This window comes from Grampus griseus (genome assembly GCF_964374135.1).
Source record: "Grampus griseus genome assembly, chromosome: 1".
NCBI classification, from domain to species: domain Eukaryota; kingdom Metazoa; phylum Chordata; class Mammalia; order Artiodactyla; family Delphinidae; genus Grampus; species Grampus griseus.
In genome coordinates, this window is record NC_139017.1 from 177609543 (window position 1) to 177636372 (window position 26830).

The 26830-nt window shown below is 40.4% G+C and overlaps 1 protein-coding gene across 6 annotated transcripts in view; it reads right to left on the reverse strand.

Moving 5' to 3' along the window:
* PER3 (period circadian regulator 3) overlaps positions 1-26830 on the reverse strand; it is a 64720-nt gene that overhangs the window by 26640 nt on the left and 11250 nt on the right. For all 6 annotated transcript variants that reach the window (XR_014297325.1, XR_014297326.1, XR_014297327.1 and 3 more), the window contains exons 7-15: positions 25659-25737; positions 23257-23363; positions 22617-22773; positions 18375-18480; positions 17310-17438; positions 16749-16875; positions 6889-7021; positions 6004-6128; positions 5593-5760 (exon numbers count right to left, since the gene is read on the reverse strand). Coding sequence is in view for 2 of the 6 variants with exons in the window: in XM_082663966.1 (XP_082520092.1) it covers positions 5593-5760; positions 6004-6128; positions 6889-7021; positions 16749-16875; positions 17310-17438; positions 18375-18480; positions 22617-22773; positions 23257-23363; positions 25659-25737 (1131 nt within the window). In the remaining 4 variants the exon portion in view is untranslated. The remainder of the gene's footprint in view (positions 1-5592; positions 5761-6003; positions 6129-6888; positions 7022-16748; positions 16876-17309; positions 17439-18374; positions 18481-22616; positions 22774-23256; positions 23364-25658; positions 25738-26830) is intronic.

Here is a 26830-nt window from a genome sequence, read left to right on the forward strand (position 1 = left end):
GTATGGAAACATCAAAGACCCTGAATAGCCAAAGCAATCTTGAGAAAGAAGAACAAAACTTTTGCCCAGCAAAGGAAATGATCAACAAAATGAAAAGGCAACCAACTGAATGGGAGAAAATATTTGCAAATCATATACTTGGTAAGTGGCTAATATCCAAAATATATAAAGAGCTCATACAATTCAACAGCCAAAAAAACAAAAAAATAAGCAATCTGATTTAAAAATGGGCAGAAAACCTAAAAAGACATTTCTCCAAAAAAGACATACATATGGCCAAAAAGCACATGAAAAGATGCTCAACGTCACTGATTATTAGAGAAATGAAAATCAGAACTACAATGAGATGTCACCTCACACTGGTGAGAATGGCCATCATCAAAAGGTCTACAAATAATAAATGCTGGAGACGGTGTGGAGAAAAGGGAACCCTCCTACACTGTTGGTGGGAATGTAAATTGATACAGCCACTATGGAGAACAGTATGGAGGTTCTTTAAAAACTAGAGTTGCCATACGATCCTGCAATCCCACTCCTGGGCATATATCCAGAAAAGACAAAAACTGCAAAAAGATACATGCACAGCAGTGTTCACAGCAGCAGTATTCACAATAGCCAAGACATGGAAGCAACCTAAATGTCCATCAACAGAGGAATGGATAAAGAAGATGTGGTATATATACACAATGGAATATTACTCAGTCATAGAAAAGAATGAAATAATGCCATTTGCAGCAACATGGATGGACCTAGAGATGATCATACTAACTGAAGTAAGTCAGACAGAGAAAGACAAATATCTTATGATGTCCCTTACATGTGGACTCTAAAAAAATGATAAAATGAACTTATTTACAAAACAGAAACAGACTCACAGACTTAGAACACAAGCTTATGGTTACCAAATGGGAAAGGTGGGGGAGGAGGAGGGATAAATTAGGAGGTTGGGATTAACATATACAAACTACTATATATAAAATAGGTAATCAACAAGGACCTATGTATGGCACAGGGAACTCTACTCAATACTCTGTAATAACTTATATGGAAAAAGAATCTGAAAAAGAATACATATATGCATGTGTACAATTAAATCACTTTGCTGTAGTATACCTGAAACTAACACAACATTGTAAATCAACTATACTCCAATATAAAATTAAAAAACTAAAAAAAAATAAGATAAAAGAAGATTGGTCAAAAGCCAAAATAATAATAATAATGTGTTTGTAAGGATGTGGAGAAAAGGGAACCCTTGGGCACTGTTGGTGGGAATGTAAACTGGTGCAGTCACTTTATAAAACTGTACGGAGGTTCCTCAAAAAACTAAAAGTAGAACTATCATATGAACCAGCAAGTTCACTACTGGGTATTTATCTGAAGAAAACAAAAACACTAATTGGAAAAGATGAACGCACCTCCACGTTCACTGGAGCACTATTTACAACAGCCAACACATGGAAACTACCTAAATATCCATCAATGGATGTACAGAGAACCTCCGGTCTACACACACACGCACACACACATACAGGAATATTATCCAGCTATAAGAAACGATGAAATCTTGCCATTTAAACAGCATAGATGGACCTTGATGGCATTATGCTAAGTAAAATAAGTCAGACAGCGAATATCATATGATCTCTCTTATATATGGAATCTAAAAATAAATTATTTAAAAAAGTCAAGCTCACAGATACAGAGAACAGATTGGTGGTTGCCAGAGGCGGGGGGTGGGTGAAATGGGTGAACTGTTTTTTTTTTTTCAGTTTAAATAAACTGAATGAAATAAAAATAGTTAATTCATCATATTAACAAACTGAAAAAGAAACTAAAAAAGAAAAATCTTATGATTATCTCAACAGATAGATTTGACAAAATCCAACATCCATTTCTGATAAAAAAAATTCTGAAGATATTAGGAATAGAAGGGAACGTCCTCAATTTGATAAAGTACATTTATGAAAAACCTAGGACTAACATAATTAATGTTTTTTCTCCAAGATCAGGAAAAACATAAGAATAGTTGCTCTTGCAACTTTTATTCAATATTTATTAGAGGTTCTAGCCAGTTCAAGAAGGCAAAAAAACAAACAAATAAAAGATTAAAAAGAAGATTGGAAAAAAAGTAAAACTGACTTTCATAGACGTGATCATACATGTAGAAAATCCTATGGAATCGACAAAAAGTTTCTAGAACTAATAAGTGAGTTTAGCAAGCCTGTAGAATAAAAGATTAATATACAAAAATCAATTATATTTCTATATACTAGCAACAAACAATTGGAAACTGACATTAAAAATAATCCTATTTATAATATGAAATACTTGAGGTTAAAACTGACAAAAGATATGCAAGATCTGTACACTGAAAACTGTAAGATATTACTGTGAGGAATTTAAGAATACCTAAATAAATGAATAGATATACCAGGTTCATGGATTAGAGGACTCTACATTTTTGAGATATCAATTCTCCCCAAGTTGATATATAGATTCAATATATCAATTCAAATCCCTGCAGGGCTTTTTTTTTTTAATTTAAAAAAAATTTTATTTACTTAATTTATTTATTTTTGGCTGCATTGGGTCTTCGTTGCTGCGTGTGGGCTTTCTCTAGTTGCGGTGAGCGGAGGCTACTCTTCGTTTTGGTGTGCGGGCTTCTCATTGTTGTCGCTTCTCTTGTTGCAGAGCACAGACTCTAGGCACGCAGGCTTCAGTAGCTGTGGCTCGTGGGCTCAGTAGTTGTGGCTCGTGGGCTCTAGAGCGCAGGCTCAGTAGCTGTGGCACTCGGGCTTAGCTGCTCCATGGTATGTGGGATCTTCCCGGACCAGGGATTGAACCCGTGTCCCCTGTGTTGGCAGGCGGATTCTTAACCACTGCACCATGAGGGAAGCCCCGCTGCAGGACTTTTTGAATTAGAATATTCAAAGCAATCTTGAAAATGAACAAAGTTGGAGGATTTACACTACCTGATTTCAAGACTTACTATAAAACTATAGGAATCAAAACTGTGTGGTACTTGGCATAAAGGGTTTATCAATTTTTGTTCATCTTCAGAGAAGCAACTTTGAGCTTTAATTTTCTGTACTGTTTTTTATTTTGTTGATTTCTGCTCTTATCTCTATTACTTCCCTCCTTCTACCTGGGTTTATTGTGTTTTTGGTTTTGGCTTGTTTTATTTTTGGCTAGCTTCTTAAAGTGGAACTTTAGATCCCTGATTTGAGACTTTTCTTCTCCAACATTAGCATTTCAAGTTATTAATCTCTTTATAAATATCTTACTTTTACTGATTTCTAATTGAATTAACTCTAGCCAAAGAGTGTAGTTTGTAAAACATCAATTATTTCAAATTTGAGACTTGTATTACATCCCAACCTATTTTATATCTCAGTGAACATATCATGTGCACTTGAAAAGAATACGTATAATGCAGTTATTGTGTGTTGTGTTCTCTAGATATCAATTAGGTCAAGTGGCTGACCGCACTGTTCAGATCATCTATTTCATTAAGATGTTTTAACATTTGCAGAAAAGGGGTGTTAAGTTCTTCAACTATGATTATGGAAAGACTTTCTCTGACTCATTCAATTTTTGCTTCATATCTTTAAAGGTCTGTTATGAGTGAAAACACTTCCATGTTTGTTATTTATTAGATGAACTGGCTGCTTTGTCACAATGAAATGTCTCTGGTGAGACTCCCTCCTGAAGTCTATTATTAATACAGGCACTCAGCCTTTTTAGGCGTGTTGTTTGGATTGTGCATCTTCCCCATCCAATTGTTCTCAACCCATTTGTGAATTTATATTTAAATTGTACTCTGCAGACAGCACATACTTGGGTCTTGATTTATTTTTATCTGTTCTGACAATTTCTGCCATTTTATGTAATTATAGACTTGTTGGATTTAGAGCTATTATTTTATTGGTTTGATAGGTTCCCTGGTTTTATGGTTGTTGTTGTTGCCCTAATCGTCCTTTCCTATCCTTCTTTTGGATTATTTGTTTTTAAAAATTACATTTTAGTTTATCTCTTGGCTTTTTAGCTAATTTTTATATCTCATACTCCATCAACCCTGTTATAGATTTTAAAATATCCGTAATGGCAATGGTTTCTGGAGACTAATTGTCAGTGTTTGATTCTCTACTCTGCCACTCGTTTACTGTGTGACTTTGGACAAGTTGTTACTTAACCTGTTCGTGCCTTAATTGTTCCATATATAAAACAGAAGTAATAACTTGCAGAGAAATGCATTTGGGGTCATGGTCCTCAGACCCAACTCATTATTAGCATAAGGTATAAACTCCAGGAGTACGGGCTTTCCAGAAAGCAAAAGACAGATGCAGTTCAAGAACATCTGGACTCTGATTCTGCTTTCTCTCCTTAGAATAAAGATGAGCACCTGTAGATGCTGAGACTGGTTTAAGGTCAGGAGAAATGATTATCAGTAAATATCCCTTATTCTTTAAATGAAAGCATGTAGATTGTAGTATAGATTCTTTCAAAACAGTCATATACAACCAGAGTACACAAAGTATAGTGGCACAGTCAAAAAAAGAGCTTTCCATGCTGGGTGAGGCCCTACCTTGCACGGACTCTGTCACTAACAGCTACACGCCCACACAGGAATCCAAAGCACTTAAGAATAGGTACACTAAAAACACGCATCTGCTCCTCTCCTGAGGGACTAGCTCAACTCCAAAACAACTCTATCTGTGGCTAATTAGAAATAATAGAAATAATAGAATAAGATATACAGAAATCATCTAATAGTATAATATAATATCAATAATATAATAAAAACAAACAGAAATAATCTAATCTCACAACAGCTGTCGATCTGGCCTTTTCCCACCAATCCACAATCCACCTAGTAACATAACGTTCTCCACCTCAAAGGGTGGTTGTGAGGATTAAATGAATTAATTTATATGAAGAACTAGGGGAAGGGAATGGTACACAGTCACAGCTCAGCATATGGTAACTTATATACCACTGAAGACTAGCAAAGGTGTTAGACATAATCCAAAAACCTGATTGAACACGTTTGTCACCATTTCCTCATCCACCAAACCCTCATGAATAATGCAAAAGTGAAAAAGGATAGGAGACAGTAAAAAGGAATAAAAAGAAGACATCAGAATAGTTCACCAAATCATTATGTCAAAGGAAGAGCATTTCAAACATACTGTCCTCACTGTTACCAAACAAAATTTGAATGTATATATGACCCATCTAGTCACAACTACAGTCCAAGTTTGAATTGGACACTTTCTTTCAAGGTCAGCAACAAAGTGACCCAAGGCAGTTCCATCAACAATTGAGGGCTTATTATTATGTATCAGGTACTATTCTAGGTGCCTTAAGTGTGTCAAGAGTTGACTGGCAGAGGACATAACTAAGAAATACAGTCCTAAGTATGTAACCAACATAAACATGATGATATTTCCAAAAATACTGTAACTGAATTAAAGAAAAAAGTATTTATAATTTAGATGTCATTGCTAAGTAAATGGCATTAATGACTTGTTTTCTCACGACGGTGTATTTAACGTTGAGTGTATTTTAAAATAGAAGGTACCATGGTACCTGACTCCAGTGGTGGCATGTGAACAACGGTGCTGCTGTAGCTGCACTGCCTCACGTCCAGGCTCAGAGCCTCCTTGGTCAGGGCCTGTGGAGCTCCTCCTTCAGCATCTGTGGACCGTCCATTAGCTGGCATTTCTGATGTAGGTACGGCTGGGATCTGAGAAACAGCTGGTGATGTAAGAGCAACTGACAGTGAAAAGAAAAATTCCCAACTGGAAATTCAATATTAAAGACCCAAACAGTTTACACCCACTTATAACTGACAAGTTAAAACCTACTGGCCATAAAGAGGCAATGTGGATTCTTTGTGATTACAATGAAATAATTAAAGTCAAAAGATTAGAGAGAAAACAGAGAGGGGTGGCTTTGTAATAACTCTCTTGATCTAACTATGAAAGGCATTCCTGTCACCTTGCAATGCTTGGACATCATCTGCTCTGTGGCTCTGTCCGTCTTCTTCCGAGGACGAGGAAGTCGTATTTGTACAGGAGATACACTTTCTCTTCAAAGCTGGAATGTTGTAGCTCTTCAGGTACCTGCAACAAGGTAATTCGGTTGCGTATTCCTACCTGCTCCCAACTTTGCCATCCTCCACCTTTCTGCTTTTCTCACGCCACCTCTGTTGGGGTATTTCACATTCTTTTTTTTTTGGCCGCGCTGCGCGCCATGTGGGATCTTAGTTTCCCGAACAGGGATCGAACCCTGTGCCCCTGCAGTGGGAGCGCAGAGTCTTTACCCCTGGACCACCAGGGAAGTCCCTCACTTTCTTCCTGGGTGAAGGCTTCCCTGACCATCCTGGCCTACATCACGGGGTTGTTACATTTCCCTGACTATGGTCTTGAACTGATCGTCAAATCTTAATTTTTATGAGTGTAGGTCTTGTCTTCTGAACTATATTCAAAGAAGGGATGCATCTTCTAATTTTTTGCATCCCCCAAAATGTTCAATTTATTATGAGTTGTTAGTAGTAGATATCCATTGATTTATAGTGAAAAATAAACAGCTGATACAGGGGCTTCCCTGGTGGCGCAGTGGTTGAGAGTCCGCCTGCCGATGCAGGGGACACGGGTTCGTGCCCCGGTCCGGGAAGATCCCACATGCCGCGGAGCGGCTGGGCCCGTGAGCCATGGCCGCTGAGCCTGCATGTCCAGAGCCTGTGCTCCGCAGCGGGAGAGGCCACAACAGTGAGAGGCCCGCATACCGCAAAGAAAAAAAAAAAAAATGATATAAAGGCCCCATAGTGACAACATATGCTTCTGGAAAAACTAACATGTTATCAAAACTTGTGTCTCATACCTGACAACGCTGTCAATACAGTTTATCTGCTGATAGGATGGGCTATGCTGACACCTTCTCAAATCCTCACAAGACTCGGGGTACATGCTATTATTTTTTAATGTCTGGAAGGAAGAAAAGGTCTTCTGCTCATCTGAAAGAGAAAGGATGCACAATTTAAAATACCACATGCTTGAGAATATGCACTTATTCAGCAAAATTAAATAGTACTTTGGGGTATACACGATACTTTAGGACATATACAGTAAACATTATGTAGTTACTAAAAATGAGCTCAGATTTAAATGCACTGATATAGAAAGATACCACCTAGAACAATTACATGAATAATTTCATATGTATCTTTTTAAAAAAGGAGTAAAACAACTGCTTCAGGCAAAGATTACCAAGGAATAAAACCAAAGGTGAAAGGTTGACGGGGACCTTCACAATGTTACTACCTGTACAACTGACTGATCTTGGCATCACTAAGGGGCATGACAGACATAGTGCATTGCTTATGTGTTGCAACGGAGAGTACACAGCACTGCTTGTGTTGAACTGGTGTCCAACAGAACGTTCCACAATGACAGAATTGTCCTTTATCTGTGCTGTCCAACCTGGTAGCCACTAACACCAGACCCAGCGACTAGCATTTGAAGTGTGGCTACAGCAACTGAGGAACTAAATTTCACATTTTATTTATTTGTAATTAATTTGAATTTAAATTGCAAAATGTGGTTAGTGGCTACCATACCAGATAGCAGAGATATATAGAGAGGAAAAAAGACCTCAGTCTGGAGTGCTGAAGAACTTGAACTTTCAGTAGAGAATAAGCCAGAAGGAGACTTATCCAGGAAGAGACAGATCCTGCAAGGTCTGGTGTCATGGAAACCAAGAGGGGAAACTATTTCAAGGAAGAAGAGTAAAGAATTACGCAAATGCTGTTGAGAGACTAAGAAATATTAGCTACTGTTGATACTATTAATAAAGGTTAGTTTAGCTGCTTGGAAGAGGCTTCTCTATTTTCAGAGGGAATTATGGAAAACTGCTTCACTTTCACTCATTAATTTTACTTTTTTTTTTTTTTCTTTGCGGTACGCGGGCCTCTCACTGTTGTAGCCTCTCCCATTGCGGAGCACAGGCTCCGGACGCGCAGGCTCAGCGGCCATGGCTCACGGGCCCAGCCGCTCCGCGGCATGTGGGATCCTCCCGGACCGGGGCACGAACCCGTGTCCCCTGCATCGGCAGGCGGACTCTCAACCACTGCGCCACCAGGGAAGCCCTAATTTTACTTCTAATTTTTTAATAATTTTCAACTTGAAGGTTTCAAAGGGTTACAAAAATGGTAGAGTTCCCATATGCCATTCACCCAGCTTCCACTATGTCACACCTCACATGACCATAGGAAAATGAATGACACTAGGAAATTAACAGCGGCACACTGAGCTACCGGCCATTTGGATTTCACCTGTTTTCCCACTAAGTGTCACTTTTCTGGTCCAGAAGTCCAACCAGGGTGTCACAAGTGAATTTAGTTGTCAAATGCCTCCTTAGTCTTTCCTTATCTTTCATGATCCTGACAACTTTTGAAGAGTACGGGGCAGGAATTTTTTAGAAATGCCCCTCCATTTGCGTTTCTCTGGTGTTTTCTTATGATTAGGTTGAGGTCATGCATCTTGGGGAAAATTGCCACAGAAGTGCAGTTCATGATGGTGATGTTTTATTATTGACACATTAACCTTGATCATTGGTTAAGGTGATGCCTGCCAGGTTTCTCTTATATAAAGTTACTATTTTACAATGTAATAAAAGATGTAAGCAATAAATGTTCTGGAGGAATACTTTGAAGCCATGCAAATATCCTGTTTTTTTAATACTTTCACCTATTGTTTGCACAACACTGTGAATATACTTAATGCCACCAAACTGTACATTTAAAAATAGGAAATTACATACCTAAAACGACAATTTTAAAGAAACTTTCATCTAATTTTAGCACTCACTGGAGGATATGCCCTGCAACAGTTACTACTGTGGAATCCTTTCTTCATTCTCTAAGTCTTATTGAAATATAATTGACATACAGTAGTAAGTTTAAGGCGTACAGCATAATGACTACTGTGGCATTCTGATAGCAATTTCCTATTTTTTTATTCCTACATTAATCAAACTTTTTCTATTAGGAAGAGTTTCCCTTCTCCCCTTTCCCTTTTATTTATTCATTCAATCATTTATCAGCAGGGACTCCTGGATACTCATTTGCTGTGTTATAATCCAATACTATCATTATTTATTTTGTTGCTCAAATTGTTCCAGTTTGGGTCATTACGTGCTCTTTCAAGTTGTCTCCTGTGTCCCTCGGACATGCCATTTTCTCCCTTTTTTCTTGAGCACTTCCTTACTTCCTTACTTCTCTGGTTTCTTTTACGGGAAAAACACATAGGAACTAAGACCTGGGTGCTGGGTGTGCTCATTGGTAAATGTGTCCCTCCTTGTAGGTCCCCTCAATGGACAAAACAAATATATATCTGTATGTATATCAACTCTTGTCTGTCCATCCGTCCATCCATCAAGCAAAAAGGCATGAGTTCATGCTGATACCCTTAACTCCAATCCAGCACCAGAGCTCACGCTAGCATTCCCTCTGCTCATTTGCTCTCTCCAGTAGCGAGGAATCTCATTATCTGCAATGTGTTTGCCTACTTGCTCAGTTCTACTGTGCACGTAAAGTAGCCTCAGAATCGCTAGCCTGCACTATGGTGAGAAGTCAGTTTCCTGAACACTGTGTTTGTGTACATTCACGTTTTGGATTTAGTGCTGGGGTGACCAGCGAAGACACCGATTTGCAAAGCTACTCAGCAACTTTCTTCCCCACCTGCTTCAGGATGTTTATGCCATTAGTTCGTAACTTGGTGAGGGTCACTTGTCACAGCCTATGCCTCATCTTGGGTTCCCTCTACATTCTGGGGTGGGGTGAGGCACACAGATCTATGAGTCTTAACAAATGCACAGCCAGTTGTGATTCCACCACCAGAGCAACGAAAAGGACGTTCCTCTCACTCAAACAGTTCCCCCCAGCTGCCTCTTTGCAGTCAACACATCCCGCAACCTTAGCAAATACTGATCTGTTTTCCGGACCTACTGTGTTCCAGAAGTAATGCCTTCCCAGAACAGAACCACACAACATGCAACCTTTTAGCTCTGGCTTCTTTAACTTAGCAAAATGCATTTAAGATCCATCTGCATTGCTGCATGAATCAAGTTCATTTTTTTTTTCTTTTCTCTCTTTTTTTTTTTTTTGCGGTACACGGGCCTCTCACTGTTGTGGCCTCTCCCGTTGCGGAGCACAGGCTCCGGATGCACAGGCTCAGCGGCCATGGCTCACGGGCCCAGCCGCTCCGCGGCATGTGGGATCTTCCCGGACCAGAGCACGAACCCGTGTCCCCTGCATCGGCAGGCGGACTCTCAACTACTGAGCCACCAGGGAAGCCCAAGTTCATTTTTCTTTATTGCTGAGTAGTATTCCATTGGGTGGATGTATCACAGTTTATCTACTCACCTGCTGAATGACATGGAAGTTGTTTCCAATTTTGGGTGAGTGTGAATAAAGTGTCATAAACATTTTCAGACAGGATTTTGTGTGAACTTGCTTCTTTTTTTCACTTGGGTAAATAACTAAGAATGGAATTGCTGAGTAATATGGTAAGATTGTAAGATATTTAACTTTATAATAAATTGCTGCATTTTCCCAAGTGGCTGCACAATTTTACATTACCCTCAGCAACGTGACAGCTCCAGTTACTCTGCATTCTTGCCAGAACTCAGTATTGTCAGTTTTCGTTCTTTTAATTTTAGCCATTTTAACGGGTGTGTGATGTGTTTTTAACTTCCTAATGACCAATGAGATTGAGTGTTGTTTCATATGCTATTTGCCATCTATACCTTCACTGGAAAAGTGTTTAGATCTCTTGACCATTTTAAAATTGGGATGTTTAACTTCTTATTGTTAAATTTTGAGAGTTCTTTATGTATTCTGGATACAGCTCTTTATATATAATTTGCAAATATTTTGTCTTTTCATTGTCTTACCAATGTCTTACCAACGTCTTTCAAAGAAACAGTTTTAATTTCAATAAAGTCTAATTTATCAATTTCTTTCTTTTATGGATCATGCTTTTGATGTCATATCTAAAACCTCTTTCCAAACCCAATATTACAAAGATTTTCTCCTATGTTTTCTTCTAGAAATTTATATTTTAAAAATTGAAGTATAATCGACAGGCAACATTCTATCAGCCTCAAGTGTACAACATAATGTGTCAACATTTGTATACACTGCAAAATGATCACAATAATCTAGTTACCGTCTGTCACCATATAAAGTTAAAGAATGTTTTTCCTGTGATAAGAGCAACTTTCAAATCTGCAGTACAATATCACTGACTATAGCCCCCAAGCTGCACGTTACATCCCTATGATTTATTTGTTTTATAGATGGAAATTTGTACCTTCTGATCCCCTTCACCCATTTTGCCCACCTCCCAACCCCCTTCCCCTCTGGCAACCACCGATTTATCCTCTGTATCTAGGAGCTCTGGTTTGTAGTTTTAGATTCCACATACAAGTGAAATCATATGCTACTTGTCCTTCTCTGACTTATTTCATGTAGCATAATACCCCTGAGGTCCATCCGTGTTGCCACAAGGAAGATGTCATTCTTTTTTTGTAGCCAAATAGTATTCCATTCTCTCTCTATACCAGTTCCTCTATCCAATCACCCACGGATGCACACTTAGGTTGTTTCCGTATCTTGGTTATTGTAAATAATTCCGCAGGGAACATAGTGGCGCACATATTTTTTCAAATTAGTGTGTTGGTTTTCTTCAGATAAATACTCATAAATGGGACTGCTGGATCATATGGTAGTTCTATTTTTAATTTTTTGAGGAAGCCCCATACTGTTTTCCATAGAGGCTGCACCAATTTACATCCCCACGAACAGTGTAAATGGGCTCCCTTTCCTCTTCGTTCTCACCAACACTTGCTATTTCTTGTCCTTTTGACGACGGCCATTCTGACAGGTGTGAGCTGATATCTCATCACGGTTTTGATTTGCTGCAGTCCCCGACTATCACTGTGGATTTGTTTATTTCTCCTTGAAGTTTTTATCAGTTTTTGCTTCGTGTATTTTGAAGCTCTGATGTTAGGTGCCTAAACAGGATTGTTTTATATTCTCAGAGAATCACCCCCCTTGTCTTTATGCAATCTCTCTCTGAAGCCCTTGTTCTAAAGTCTACTGTGTCTGACCTTAGTATAGCTTTCCCGTTTTCCTTTGATTCCTGTTAGCACGGTATATCTTTTCTAACCTTTTACTTTTAACCTATGTTTTTAATTTTCATAATGGGTTTTTGTAGATAATAGGTAGCTGCATCTTGTTTTTTCATCCAATTTCACAATTTCCAAGTCTTTTCACTGATATACTGAGATCATTCACATTTAATGTGATTGATGTAGCTGGATTAAAATGTACCTCTTGCTGTTTTCCATTTGTTCCTTCTGGGTTTTTTGTTTCTTTTTTCCTCCTTTTCTACCTCATTTTGGGTTAAGTGTTTTAAATTACATTTTAACACCTCTACTGACATTATTTACACTTCTTTAAAAACTTTTACTAATAATTGTCCTAAAGTTTACAATATACATCTTTAAGGACTCAGTTTCTACCTCCAAATAGCATACTCCAAATACTATAATATGGGAAGAATTTACACAGTATATTCCTAATACCTCACTCCCATCCTTTGCAGTATTTTTACATGTTATACGTGCAGAATACTATTGTTGCTTTAGTTAGTTATGTTTTACAGTAATTAAAAATAAGTAAAAAATAAAATTTATTTTATCTTCATTTATTCCACTTCCAGTGCTCTTCATTTCTTTGTGCAGATCCAAGTGTTATGTCTGACATCATGTTCCTTCTACCTTTACAAATTCCTTTAGGATTCTTATAGAACAGATCTGCTGGCAATACATTCCCATAGTTTTTGTCTGAGAAAAATCTTTATATCTCCTTCATTTCTGAAAGATACTTCCCACTGCGTGTACCATTCTACGCTGACGGTTTCTTGCCTTTGAAGATGTTACTCTATTGTGTTCTAACGTTCACAGTCTCTGAAGAAATGTCTCCTGTAATTCTTATTCTTATCTTTGTTTTTATGTAATCTATCATTTTCCTCTGGTTGCCTTCAAGATATTCTCTTTGGTTTTATTTTAGTTTGAATATGATATGCCCAAGTGTGTGGTGTTTTTCTTTTTTTCTTTTTTTTCTTTTTTTTGTAATTACGCTACTTGATGTTCTTTGAATCTGGAAAATCAGCCATCATTTCGAGTATTTTTCCCGGGATTCCAATTACTCATATGTTGGATCATTTAATCTTGTCCCCAAATTCTTAAAAGGCTCTATCTTGTATGTTCCTTTCTCTTTGTGTTTCAGCTGTGTAATTTCTATTTATCTATCTTCAACTTTACTGATTCTTTTCTTGGTTGAGTGCCCACCAAAGGCATATATTCATCTCCAGCATTTCTAACATTTCCATCTGATCCTTTCTTTCGTGTTCCATTTCGATGCTGAGATTACTTCGGCGGTTTCTGCATGTTACCTACTTTGTCCATTAGAGCCTTTAATGTATTTATTATTCAGAGTTATTTCCAACATCTGTGTCCTACCCGACTCTTGTTCTTGTTCGGATGACTGCTTTGTCTCTTAGGAGGTTTTTTTCCTTGCTTTTCATATGCTTCATAATTTGCTGAAAAGTGAACATGTATAAGACAGTAGGGACTGAGCTTGCCTCTCCTTCCACTAGGTCTGTGTTCCGGTTAATCTAATTAAACTTTAGGCCAGGTCTGAGGTTTGTTGTTGCTATGGTTTCACTCACTGTATGACAGCTTTCAGATCCCTCTAGTGACACTCTGTGCTTCAGGTGGAGGCTGGTTTCCTGAGAGCTCTTTTTTCCAACATCTGCTCCACTTCCAGGCTTTGGTCTTCCCTGCACTGTGCCTCAGAGAAGGTCTGTCTCTTGTAGGTGACTTGAATCAGTCAGTCACAGGATCCAGCACTTACCTCACTTCTCCTTGCAAGTATGTGCCTCTCCCCAGATTTCAGGCCTGCTGGCTGCCCTGTAACCTCAGCACTCTGACGGGTTCAAGAAAGAACACGAACTTGCTGCCCGTCTGGCTTTTTTCCTCGTAAGTTTGGAATGATGCTCTTTCCAGCTCTCCCTGAGCAGAAACCAAAGCACTCTCACTCTGAGTTAGTTCAGTGTATGAATCATCTTCTTTCACTTGGGCTTTGCATCACCCTCGCAGTAGAACGTTCAGTTTTCCCCAATTTCCCCAATTACTTCTCTGGCAGCTGGCATCGGTCTGTATGGCTGAGGAAGGAACTTTACATCTCTTTGTTGTTCCCTGCCTTTCCGTAATAAGTTTAAAAGTTTCCCTTCTTTTTTTTAAAAAAAAATTTATTTATTTTATTTATTTTTGGCCGCATTGGGTCTTCGTTGCTGCACGTGGGCTTTCTCTAGTTGCGGCGAGCGGGGGCTACTCTTCGTTGCAGTACACGGGCTTCTCATTGCGGTGGCCTCTCTTGCTGTGGAGCATGAACTCCAGGTGTATGGGCTTCAGTAGCTGCGGCACGCAGGCTCAGCAGTTGTGGTTCGTGAACTCTAGAGTGCAGGCTCAGTAGTTGTATCTCACAGGCTTAGTTGCTCCGTGGCATGTGGGATCCTCCCGGACCAGAGATCAAACCCGTGTCCCCTGCACTGGCAGGCGGACTCTTAACCACTGCACCACCAGGGAAACCCAAAAGTTTCCCTTCTTATTCTATTCTAAAGCATAACCTGCCTTTATAAGAAAGGTAAACATACATACTTAAAACCTTATGTTCTTGTGTGCTCCAGCACCCTGCATATAATAAAATATATATACTATGACCATTTAGTATTTTCCTTTTCATTGGTGTATATCTCTACTCAATTTCTAATATTCGAATTACAACGTTTTCTATCTTTAAGTCACCTTCTTGTTTTTCTTCAGTAAAGAGTAATAAAGATTTTTATACTAGCTCTTTAAACTTGTAGGTCTTAAGCTGTTAATAAAAACAAGACGCCCAAATAACATGAGTTCTCCAAAGTTATTCCAAATGGCATAACTTTCCCCCAAAGTGGCATCCGATGTGTATTAGTCAAACATAGCACATAGCTAGGTAGTAAGAAAATTTCAGTTTCTAAAATAGCAGCCTAAGTACACAGGGTTAGATACTGCTTAAATTTTATAAAATGTTGAATGATTGAATATGGATGATGCTTAAATATATAGCCTTCAGAACAACAGCACTGATGGTATTACTAGACCAATGCAACGACAGGTGATAAGAAACAGAACAAAGCAGGAGGTTAGAAAGGATTTCTACCCTGAGAAGAAATTCCAGAGGTCAGGATGTAAGATTGTGGCACTAACATGAGGTCGTAGGCCAAGGCAGCAGCAAGTAGCACTGACTAGATCAGACAATGAAGAAAACATCTAGAAATTTTAGATTAAATCTCCTCAAAGGGGCTTCCCTGGTGGCGCAGGGGTTGAGAGTCCGCCTGACAATGCAGTGGACATGGGTTCGTGCCCTGGTCCGGGAAGATCCCACATGCCACGGAGCGGCTGGGCCCGTGAGCCATGGCTGCTGAGCCTGCGCGTCCGGAGCCTGTGCTCCGCAACGGGAGAGGCCACAACAGTGAGAAGCCTGCGTACTGCAAAAAAAAAAAAATAATCTCCTCAAAGAATTTTCTCTGGCAGGATATGGAATAATGATACACAACAAGAAAGATATTTAAGATAAATTCTTTTGTGGGGGATATCTGATGGTTTCACGGGACCAAAAAAGGTTGTCATTTCTACCTTGTGCCCTTACGTCTACAGCAAAAGAAACAAACAGAACTTGAAACCTCCTGCCAAGATGAATAAGAACCCAAAAAACTAAAGGACGGGACTTGCTGTATCTGGAGGGTGTCCTACGGGCTCCCAGTGATATCACCTGTAGGAGCAGCAGTTTGATATTTTTCTTGTGGCAATCATATCAAGTCCTGGAAAGTACAGCTACTATTATTATTATTGACTTAAGAGAAGAATTTTCACCCTACTGTGTAGAACACCCACATTTGACAGTGGTAGGGACCATCAAGGACATTTAGGTGGCCAAAATCTATAACGACTTCCCAAATTATATTGATATTAACATTCAAGGAGAAAAATTAAGAAAAAGTTATCTAAGTTAAGAAGTTAGCATAATTTGATCTCTATATTATAAAACTTTATATATACAGAACTATATAATTCTGTATATAGAAGCACACAGGTTAGCTTCTCACAATAACGTCAACTATCACGACTGATCCAATTCCTCTGGGGTGCTCCCTACCTCATATTTGAGAAAAGTAAACATGTAATCAAGAAAAAGGCCAAGTTTTTCATTCAATTTAGGTCACAAACATTCTTCATTTGTTTGAAATGAAAGGGAAGGATTATCATTTTAATATACTTATTATCTGAAATGTATTCTAAAATTCCCTCTTTTGGTTTACAGATAGCTCATATGGAGGGAATCTATGAATTGGGTGGAGTTAGCAGAAAAGTCAATTCTTTAGTAGAAGTATACTGTGAATACATTCTAATACCATTTAGCTTTCGGGACAGTATTTGCTGCTGCCATTGTTATTAGTAGTAGTAGTACTGTTACTTTTGTTATCTGGGCACGTAAGCCTGAACAGCAGCAGCCCAGAGTCGTGGCTTCGTGAGGGCCGCTCTGGGAGCGGGGCGGGGCGACCCTGCTGACTCACCACCACGCTGTCCCGGGTCGGTCTCCATCACTTGCTTCTTTGGTGATTTGGCCCTTGACTCGATGTACAGCCGCTGGCCTAGATTCTTGATTTTGTTTACACTGGCATAGACCTGCTGCAAAGTCAACTTAGGGAAAAGAATGATAACCAATGTTTCAAAGATTACAAAAATGTGCATTAAAAGATACATAAACGAAATACATTTAACTTTTGGTTCTCTGTAGATAGAATGACTGAAAGCACAGTAATAGCATTAATTCAGTCTCCCGTTGCACCACAGCACACGAGGAGCAGTGAAGCTTTACAGCAATCTGTCCACAACATGCTAATTTTTAGGAAGCACACAACTGACCCAAATATCACCTTCTAAAGGTGATATTTTCTTTTTAGAGACATTTTCCCAAACCAGAATGGATCAGAATGTCTATTACCCGATGAGATCTTCCAGACGAGAACTAAGAAGCCACATGTGTCGAGGTACAGAACCAGCACCGACACGTTACGGTTAACGACACAGGAAGAAAACGACACGTGCTCAGAAGCACACGTGTGCTCGCTCACCGGTGCCTTCTGCACCTCCTCCATGCAGTGCTCGCTGGACTCACTGGAGGATGCGATGCTGAGGTGATGCTCCTGAGACCCGCTGCTCCCCAGGCTCCCATAGCCACTGGATGCGCTCCCGTGAACGGGCTGCAAGAGAGAGGGGCCCGTCGCAGCCCCGGGTGATGTGGCCATCAGAGGAGAGACACAGCATTACCTACGTCTGAGCTTATCTACAGTCATCACAAAATTAAGATTAAAATTTCTGAAATCCTAAATGAGGTGTGTGAAGGATGATGCTGACATGAAAGACATTCCTCTCTCATCTTGGTAATTCTCAAGGGCAGAACCTACTTTTCTAGTCTAGGTGGGTATTTCTAGAACAAACGTTTTAAAAGCCACAGTAAATAAATTTAACAAAACATGAAAATAAACTCTAACTCTTTATGCTGAGTTTGGAATAGACAGAACATATTAAATATATACTGTACTTTTCCCCAAGAACCTCAGAGATACTTTATGACCTCTAGAGACTGTATGAAAGACATTTTGAACACTACTGGGTAACAGTTTTAGTGATACCATCAGTAAATGCTTGACAAGTTTACTGACTGACTCTCTAGTAGAAAGCATTTTGGTATTTGTTTTCAACAAGCAGTTTTTCCTACTTTGGCTCATAATGACTAGAGATACAGAGACCTGCCACCCCTCTCCCCACCTTTAAAACTGTAATTATTAAAAAAAAATAGTGAAGCCGAAACACTGGCAGCGTCTGGAATACAAGAATGATTCTTTCATTTAGAAATAACTTCTCTATCTTATTGCTTCCTATGACTCTGTTTGTCGTCTTAAATTGGATTCTTACAAAAAGTCCTGTGTATTTAACACAGAAAAAAGGAAAACAAGATTAATGAAATTTAATTTGAAAACAAAAAGAGGAAGACAAAAATTTCTGGAATGTAGAGGGTAAGGATTTCTCTCTCCTCACGGTTTATTTCTGTGAAGTGACTTTACTAAGACTGAATGTTAAAATTAAAGACAATTATGGGAATATTATGTTTGTTTTTTTAAAATCTCTCACTTTACCTGTAAGAGAAGTCTGTGAATTTGTTCTTGTAATTCTGTTATGTCTTTGTCATTACTGTTCATCTTTTTTATTCCGGTGGCAAAAACATTCTCATTTAGTGGACTCCTACAAAATGCCAAGTGAAAGACTGAGTCAGACAATTTCAAGTTCATTTACAACGAAGGCTAAAGTGATTCTTAATAGAAAATTCAAACAATAAACCTATGCTTTTACGAAGCAGCTCTTCAAGTCCAAATATAGAAAACATGAAGCTCAAACTCTATTCATAGAGGTAGAGAGAATCCTAGGAAACAAATGAGGTATTAACACTCTTCTTCAGTTTCTCTGCAGCTGTAATCATTCTACTGTATCTGTATAAATTTAAAATCAGTGGTAGGTATACCCCTAGCTACTAAAATACCTTTAACAGCTACTGGTCTCAGAATTTAACATGAACTGAGTAACCTACTGGCTATGAGAAATTTTAGGACCTTTAGTTTGGCAAACACACTGAATGCTTAATGTACTTAATCACTCAAGCTACCTAGTAAAGACGATTCTGCAGCCCACCCGCGTGGTGAACATGTGGTTGCCACAAAATCTTCAGTCTTATTTATACCCCAATTCTAGAGCATCTGAAATCTACCACCGGAATACAGTGAGAGGCAGACACGTCAGCAGAAAGAGCAGCAAAGACAAGCGACTGACATTCACTTAGGCCCCTCTATGTGACAGGAAGTGCTGTTTTATAACACACATCAAGAATAAGTGACATTTTCTACACCGTTACGACGTGCCGGGCGCTGTGCCAGCCGCTCCACCAGGCACCCCCTCCTCGCTTCCCTGAGCCAGACCCCGGCTCAGGTCCCCCACTGTCGGGTCTGCCAGGTGCTCCCGGGGCCCAGAGTCCCGGCTCCAGGCCGCACGCTCTCGGCCACCACACCGTCCGGCCTCTCGGCACCTCGGTCGCACTAGTGCTGCTAATACCGGACGTGCTGCGGGCCAGACACGTCACCTCCTGAGTCCTCGCGACCCTGGGAGGTAGGAATCAACCCGGCAGAGGGGAAGAAACTTGCCAAGTTGCCGTGGCCAGGCGGCCGGGGCGCGTCTGAAGCCACACGCCCGACCCCCGAGCCGGCTCTCCCTCCTTTTCCTGTTACGAGTCCTGCACGCTGCCTCTCACACCTCAGACACGCGGCAACACTTCCCCAAAGACAGAAACTCCTAGCAGGAACGGCGGGACGCCAGCGGGGTCACGGGAGGCGTCAGGAAGAGGCCGCGTCCCGGCACAGGTCCCCCGCCCCCGCCCAGACCCTGGGAGGCGCCAGGCCCTGTCCCGGGGCACCGGCTCTGCGATGCGGGACGCGGAGGGCCAGCTGCACCTGGACGACAGCCTGACACTGGCACGTCTCAGGTCTCGGGTGCCCCTCCTGTCCTCCGCCCCCTGCCCCCGCCCTCCCCCACCCGCCGCTGGGCGCCAGGCTCCTCCCGCGCTCCGTTAGCTCCTCTGGCGCCTCCCACGGCCCGGCATGTAAAAGCGTGGCCGCGTCAAAGAAGGGTCCCTGGGGGCTAAAGTGCATCCCCGTGTGCTGTGAGCCTGAATGTCTTCCAGAGGCGTCTGGGCTGCTGTTCAAGTGCAATGCTGAGTGGAAACAGAACGTTCTGCTTTGTGCTATGAGATGTGGATGTACCCAGGGGTGACCCTTCCGACAAAACCAAGTTGGGCTTTTAATCACCAATTACAGAACTCAAAGGATTCGCCGCCTTCATCAAATGGTGTCAAGCTCGGCATGAAGTGTTGGCTGCGGCGGTGGCAGCGGCGGCGGACGTCAGGAAACGGGTCTAGGAGTAAAGAAGGAAATCTGGTGTCCGTCTCCACTTTGCAACCTCCTGCCTCAGTGATCGCCGGGAAAGTGACTGTTTCACAGAATGCGGGTTGGTTTGTTTGTTTTGTAAAATCAGAGGTAACTGCAACTAGCCTCCCTTCCCACAGAGCCGCTGGGAAGGACCTGGAGAGAGCTGGACACTCCCATAGCCCCGTCCCTACTTCAACTGTCACGCTTTCCAAAACTTTGCTCGGCGCATCACAGTGCCATTGCTGTTTTCCGTTCTCCCATACGCGGTGGGCGGCAAAGGGAACGTCTGTTCTGTTTATAACCTCAGCCTCAGCCTAGCACAACGCCTGACTCAGCAGGTGGCCGTAAACACTTACTGAAGGAATAAATGCATTAAAATAATTTTATAAGCGTAATAGATAATTACTGTTCGATGAGAGAAATTAATACCTACTAGCCTCTAAACTCTTTCCCTCACATAATCCTGGATCTTGAGATGCAATTATTGGTATAATTTTAAAAAACACTGAAAACATTGGGAGTACTAATATGTCGGTTTATTCCATATATTTTTAACCAAAGAACTGAAAGGATGGCTTGGAGAATGAATCTAGGATGCACCTCTAGCACTGACAGGGAGGTACTCAGACTGGTCAACAGACACCCAGATGGACGTCTCGTCAGAGGAACTGTACTTGCTTCAGGGTTTCCTATATTCATCCTAAGCAACCATCTGCTTTTTAAAAAATATTTATTTATTTGGCCGTGCCGGGTCTTAATTGTGGCACGCGGGACCTTTTTTTGAGTTGCGGCATGTGGGATCTAGTTCCCGGACCAGGGATCGAACCTGGGCCCCCTGCATTAGGAGGGCGGAGTCTAAGCCACTGGACCACCAGGGAAGTCCCCAACCATCTGATTTTATTTTCATTTCCCAAGAGGTCTCCCTACTGGGGAAAAAAAAAAGTCCTTTCTGAGCAGCACGAATAGCACTTCCTTGGCAGTCACGTTCGTTACCTCAATTATCCAGTTAGTTTTCTACCACAAATCAGCCTCATGAGTCAGGGAGGCAAGGAGCCCGATTCTTCCATTAAAGCGGCAGACCTGCTCTGCTGAGAGGCCAAACTCTGGAGCACAACAAGGTCAGAGCAACCTGAGGCCTATCTCACAGTGGCCAAAACATCACTCTATCACGATATAACACGTGATAAAATACTCTTACTGGGAGATGTACTGTTCTGTACACAGAAGTTTTATTCTTCTGTGTACAAAGTTGTATAACAAAATACAAAAGACAGAGTTGCTCAATTTCAGCATGACACTGAAGAGTTAAGTATAAGTTCCACTCTTAAAAGAAAGACATCAAAAGGAAACTTATGGGATGGGCCAGTTAAGAAACCTATAGGTCAACTTTAAATGGACAACAAAGTCCAGGGACTACAGGAGAATCTCAGATTACAGGAACCGTGGTCCAGGTTGCCCTGGATCCATTTTGCAAGGCTGTTGTATGGACAGGTAACAACAATGAAGCAGGCTTGGGTCAGCCATGCTGGCAGCAGAATAAATATGAAAGAATTTAAATATTAAAAATAAAGATTTAGGGACTTCACTGGTGGTCCAGGGGTTAAAGACTTTGCCTTCCAAGGCAGGGGGTGCAGGTTCAACCCCTGGTAGGGGAGCTGAGATCCCACATGCCTCAAGGTCAAAAAAAACAAAACATAAAACAGAAGCAATACTGTAACAAATTCAATGAAGACTTTAAAAATGGTCCACATAAAAAAAAAAAAAGATTTAATAAAATTGACACAAATAAGTGGAATTTGACAGCAGAAGGCTGATATAAAAAATTTGACATGCTCACTGAAGAGAACCTTAAAATTCAGAAAAGGAAAAAAAACAAAACTTCACCCAAAATCCCACTATCCACACATAACCAAAATGTATTTTCTTTCCTTCTAATCTTCTTTTTCCTATTTCATAGTGTTTGTGTTTTAAACGTAATTATAATCATACTGTATAAAAACTTCTGTATGCTGCTTTTTACATCATCTAATATATCAATTTCCCATACTCTCTGTAAAAATTTTTATTGACCAATATAATAACATGTCAAGCAGATATTTCAGAATCTACTTAATGATAGACATTTAAGCTATTATAATTAAAAAATGCTGCAAAATCTGTCTTTTCTTTATAAGGCTTTCTGTATTTCGGCTTCTTTAGAATATTCCAATAAGGGAATCGTTAGGCCAAGGAGGTAGAAATCTTATAAAGCCCTTGATACTTATTGCCAAACTGTCTTCCAGAAGCACTGAAAAAACCTGTCCTTCGTTTAGTTCACGTGTTAGTTGATTCAAAGGGGAATCAATGGGCCAAAGAACATTATTTGGAAAAAGATTTTTTAGAAAATACGCAAACTGATTGACTTACGTTCGCACTTTATGCCGACCGATGATGAAAGAAACCTTCCGGCTCCATGGGTTCACAAAGCTGGACCAACTGGAATCCAACACAATGTAATCCCCATTTTGAGAACAAAATCTAATGGGTGAATGTTCAAAGGGAAGATGACCTGCATACTTCAAGACTATATAAAATAATAAGACAAAATTAGAATTTATTTAACACGGATATTGATTACAAATGTCTTTTTTTAAGGCATTTATTTGTAAGTGTTTTAGAATGTCAAAATAGAAAAAAAAAATTGTTTCAGCAGTTCCAATACATTGCTTACCTGGTTAAAGGTTAAGCTCTAACGATTAGAGCTTCTGAGACTCTCTAGTGAGAAATGAAATGACAAACTTAAAAAGATCAATGAGGGCTTCCCTGGTGGCGTGGTGGTTGAGAGTCTGCCTGCCGATGCAGGGGACGCGGGTTCGTGCCCCCGTCCGGGAGGATCCCACATGACGCGGAGTGGCTGGGCCTGTGAGCCATGGCCGCTGAGCCTGCGCATCTGGAGCCTGTGCTCCGCAATGGGAGAGGCCACAGCAGTGAGAGGCCCGCGTATTGCAAAAAAAAAAAAAAGATCAATGAAAAAGAAATGTCCTCCTATAAAGAAGTAGGTCCTTACCTTTCTGGTGTATGGCGACCATTAGAGAACGATCTTCCGGGTGCAGGTATGTCAGGATGGATGTTCCAATCAGATCCTGAGGTAGGTAACCCAGCAAAGGCACTGCTCTGAGCACAGACACAGCACAGGCAGCATGTCACACGCACCAAGTAACTCATACCTTATACACTTTCAACAGTACTTTTCAGCTAAACTCTAAACATGACGAAGGGTATGCAAAAGATGTTCATTACAGCATTTATAAATGCTACAAACAACCCAAGTGCCTATATTGTGGGGAAATAGATACACAATCTAAGAAGTGTTGGTCATCTGACATATTGCATCAAAATCACCTGTGAAACTTCTAAAAAACAGATTTGCAGGCTCACCACAAGCTTACTAAATCAGAATTTCTGTGGTAAGACTAGGAGTCTATATTGTTAACAAGTTCCTCAGAGGTCTCTGATGCCCTCCATTTCGCTGCCTTTTAAAAAGTCTACAAAGATCACATTATAACATAGAAAAATGCTTATGATGTTAAATGAATAAAGCAGGCTACAAATTTATACAGAATAATTAAACTTATACAAAAACAATGTCTCCCAAAAGGTGATATCAAATAGACAACCAGTCACAAAGCCATTTGTAGGATAAAGGTTCATGGGAAAATTCTGATGTACAGACACTCAAGATGACTTAGACAAAACTGACTCCAGAAACATTCTTCTATGTGTACAAATTCACAAATACTTTCTATTGCAATAAACTTAAGCTGTTTTCAGAATAACTTCAGCTAAAATTTTCTTACCTTCTACAGATTATATTATACAAAGTATCTCACTAATTACTGTTTAGTTTCAGGGTAACTAAACGGTAATAAGTAGGTAATAAACCCATTTCCAGATGTTAAAAAAATTTTTTTAAAGCTTTTTTTTTTTTTTTTTTGGCCGCATCACTCGGCTTGTGGGATCTTAGTTCCCCGACCAGGGATTGAACCTGTGCCCTCGGCAGTGAAAGCATGGCATCCTAACCACTGGACCGCCAGGGAATTCCCTGTATGTTAAGATTTTTTAAAAACCAAAATTAAGGGCTTCCCTGGTGGCACAGTGGTTGAGAGTCCGCCTGCCGATGCAGGGGACATGGGTTCGTGCCCCGGTCCAGGAAGATCCCACATGCTGCGGAGCGGCTGGGCCCATGAGCCATGGCCACTGAGCCTGCGCATCCGGAGCCTGTGCTCCACAGCGGGAGAGGCCACAGCAGTGAGAGGCCCGCGTACTGCAAAAAAAAAAAACCAAAACAAACCAAAATTAATAACTATCATAACTGTGCCAGGTTTTTTGACATTTTTGCTTATGCTTATCTGTGGTACGGTACATTGGTTCTCAGATTTTCAGATTTCACAAATAAGTAAAATTTTTAAGTAAATGCGGGTGGAAATGGAGGGTACGAACAGGGGATAACAATGTTTTGTTTTTCCAAATAAAGGTATCAAAAAAACAACAATAAGCAACAACTATTATGTACTGTCACTAACTCTTTAAATAAGAAAGACTATTTTAATAACCAAAAAAAAAAACCAGGAAGGACGCTAAGTTCAAAATAAGTAACAGTTCTTCACACACAAAAAAAATCTGCCTTATTTTTCTTTCTCTTCTCCCCCACTTCAGACTAATAAAAATTCATTATAAACTGTTTGGGAAGCACCTGCCTAGTGGAAATAACACTGGAACAGGACTTGGAGGCCAGAGTCGTGGTCTCATTTGGACCACAGTCATCTAATACCATGTGGCCCACGTTCATTGTCCTCTTGTGCAAACTGGAAAAATAATTTCTGACTTTCCTAAAGCTTTGAAATAAATATGATAATGTGTAAATCTTAGCACTATAACATGCAAGATATTTACATTAAAAATTTACACAACACAGGACTTCCCTGGTGGTCCAGTGGTAAAGAATCCACCTTCCAATGCAGGGGACACAGGTTTGAGCCCTGGTCCGGGAACTAAGATCCTACACGCCGCGGGGCAACTAAGCCCGCGCGCCACAACTACTGAGCTCATGCATCTCAGTGAGACAGCTTGCATGCCGCAAACTACAAAGCCCACGCGCTCTGGAACCCGCGCGCCGCAACTAGAGAGAAAACCGCGCGCCGCAACGAAGAGATCCTGCGTGCCTCAACAAAGACCCCGTGTGCCGCAACTAAGACCCGACGCAGTCAAAAATATATATATAAGGAAAATAAATAAATATTAAAAAAATTTACACAACACAAATTTCAAACTAACAAAACTCAAATGCGCAAATGAACAGATTCAGCTCTATCACGTTACGTTTAACATATGTTAAACGTTATGTAAACTTTTAAATATTTTTATTTATTTTCAGAAACAAATTTCTTTTAGGCTTAAAGAAGTACTTACCTTTCATCTATTTCAAGAAAAACACACCCGGGGGTGTGTGTTGTGGTAAAAATTCTTTTATCCACTGGGATTCGAGGAGCTATGGAAACCAGAAAGACTGGTTTAAAGTCAAATACCTAATTCACTATCCATTTAACATATTAAAGAGAGAACAAACTCTATAGGCCCTGGCAGAAATCTCACCTAGGGACCTGGCCTTTGAGCAGCCAAAGCTAATAACTTTCATTATTAACCACATTTTAATTAGGTCAAAACGTGATGCCTACTAAAGTTAATTTTAAACAGACAGAAAGTCTGTGTACATCGAATAGCTTATCCATCACAATCTAACAGTCAAAGATGGGGTCATTTAGAGTTCAGGACAAAAATGTTTCATATTTAGTGGTTGAATACAACTAAGCAAATAGGATGTGAAACGTCAGTACAATAGGGACGTATTTAATTTGTAACAAAATTGGCAGGGTCAGTGCTGCTACAGTCTGCTTTGACAATGTAGTGATTAGCACATTAGGGAACAATTTGAGCATGACACTAACTCCTTACGCACGATTTCATTTGCAAGAAACACGAGGTGAATGCAGAAAAGAGCAGCTAGTTGAATGGAGTCACTTAGGAACGTGAAGAAACATGCACACACCTGAAACATCCACCTGCAGCCTCTGTTCACCAGGTGTGCTCTGAGCCACGCCCGTCCAACCTGGTGATGGAACTTGCCCTCTGATTTCAGTCTGCCTTCCCCTCACTCCTCACAGTAATGCACAAGCTGCAGCCCTTCCAACACCCACGTCCACAGCAAACCACAGGGCTTTTCCGCTGTGGCGAGCCGCATTTATTGTATCACTTGTGCATTTCTTCATCATTTAATGTGTAACACCGTGTTACCATTTTATGAGATTCCCGTCTTATTTTTAATGTATGGTTACTTGAGTGTTGTGCCCCTAAACTCATTTTTCCCGTAAGCCCTGTGGTTTGTGTGAATTTTTTTGCACAGGATGGTAAGTTTTAGGAAAGCATATGTCACATTACAGCAGAACCAACTGTAATTTCAAATGATAAATGGAAGCTGCTTCTGTTTTGATATATGAATTTAGCGATGCTGTTCTGCCACTGGAAGACATAAATTATACTTTTTACGCAGGGGGCTTTCAAAACACTTAAAAATATAAATTCAT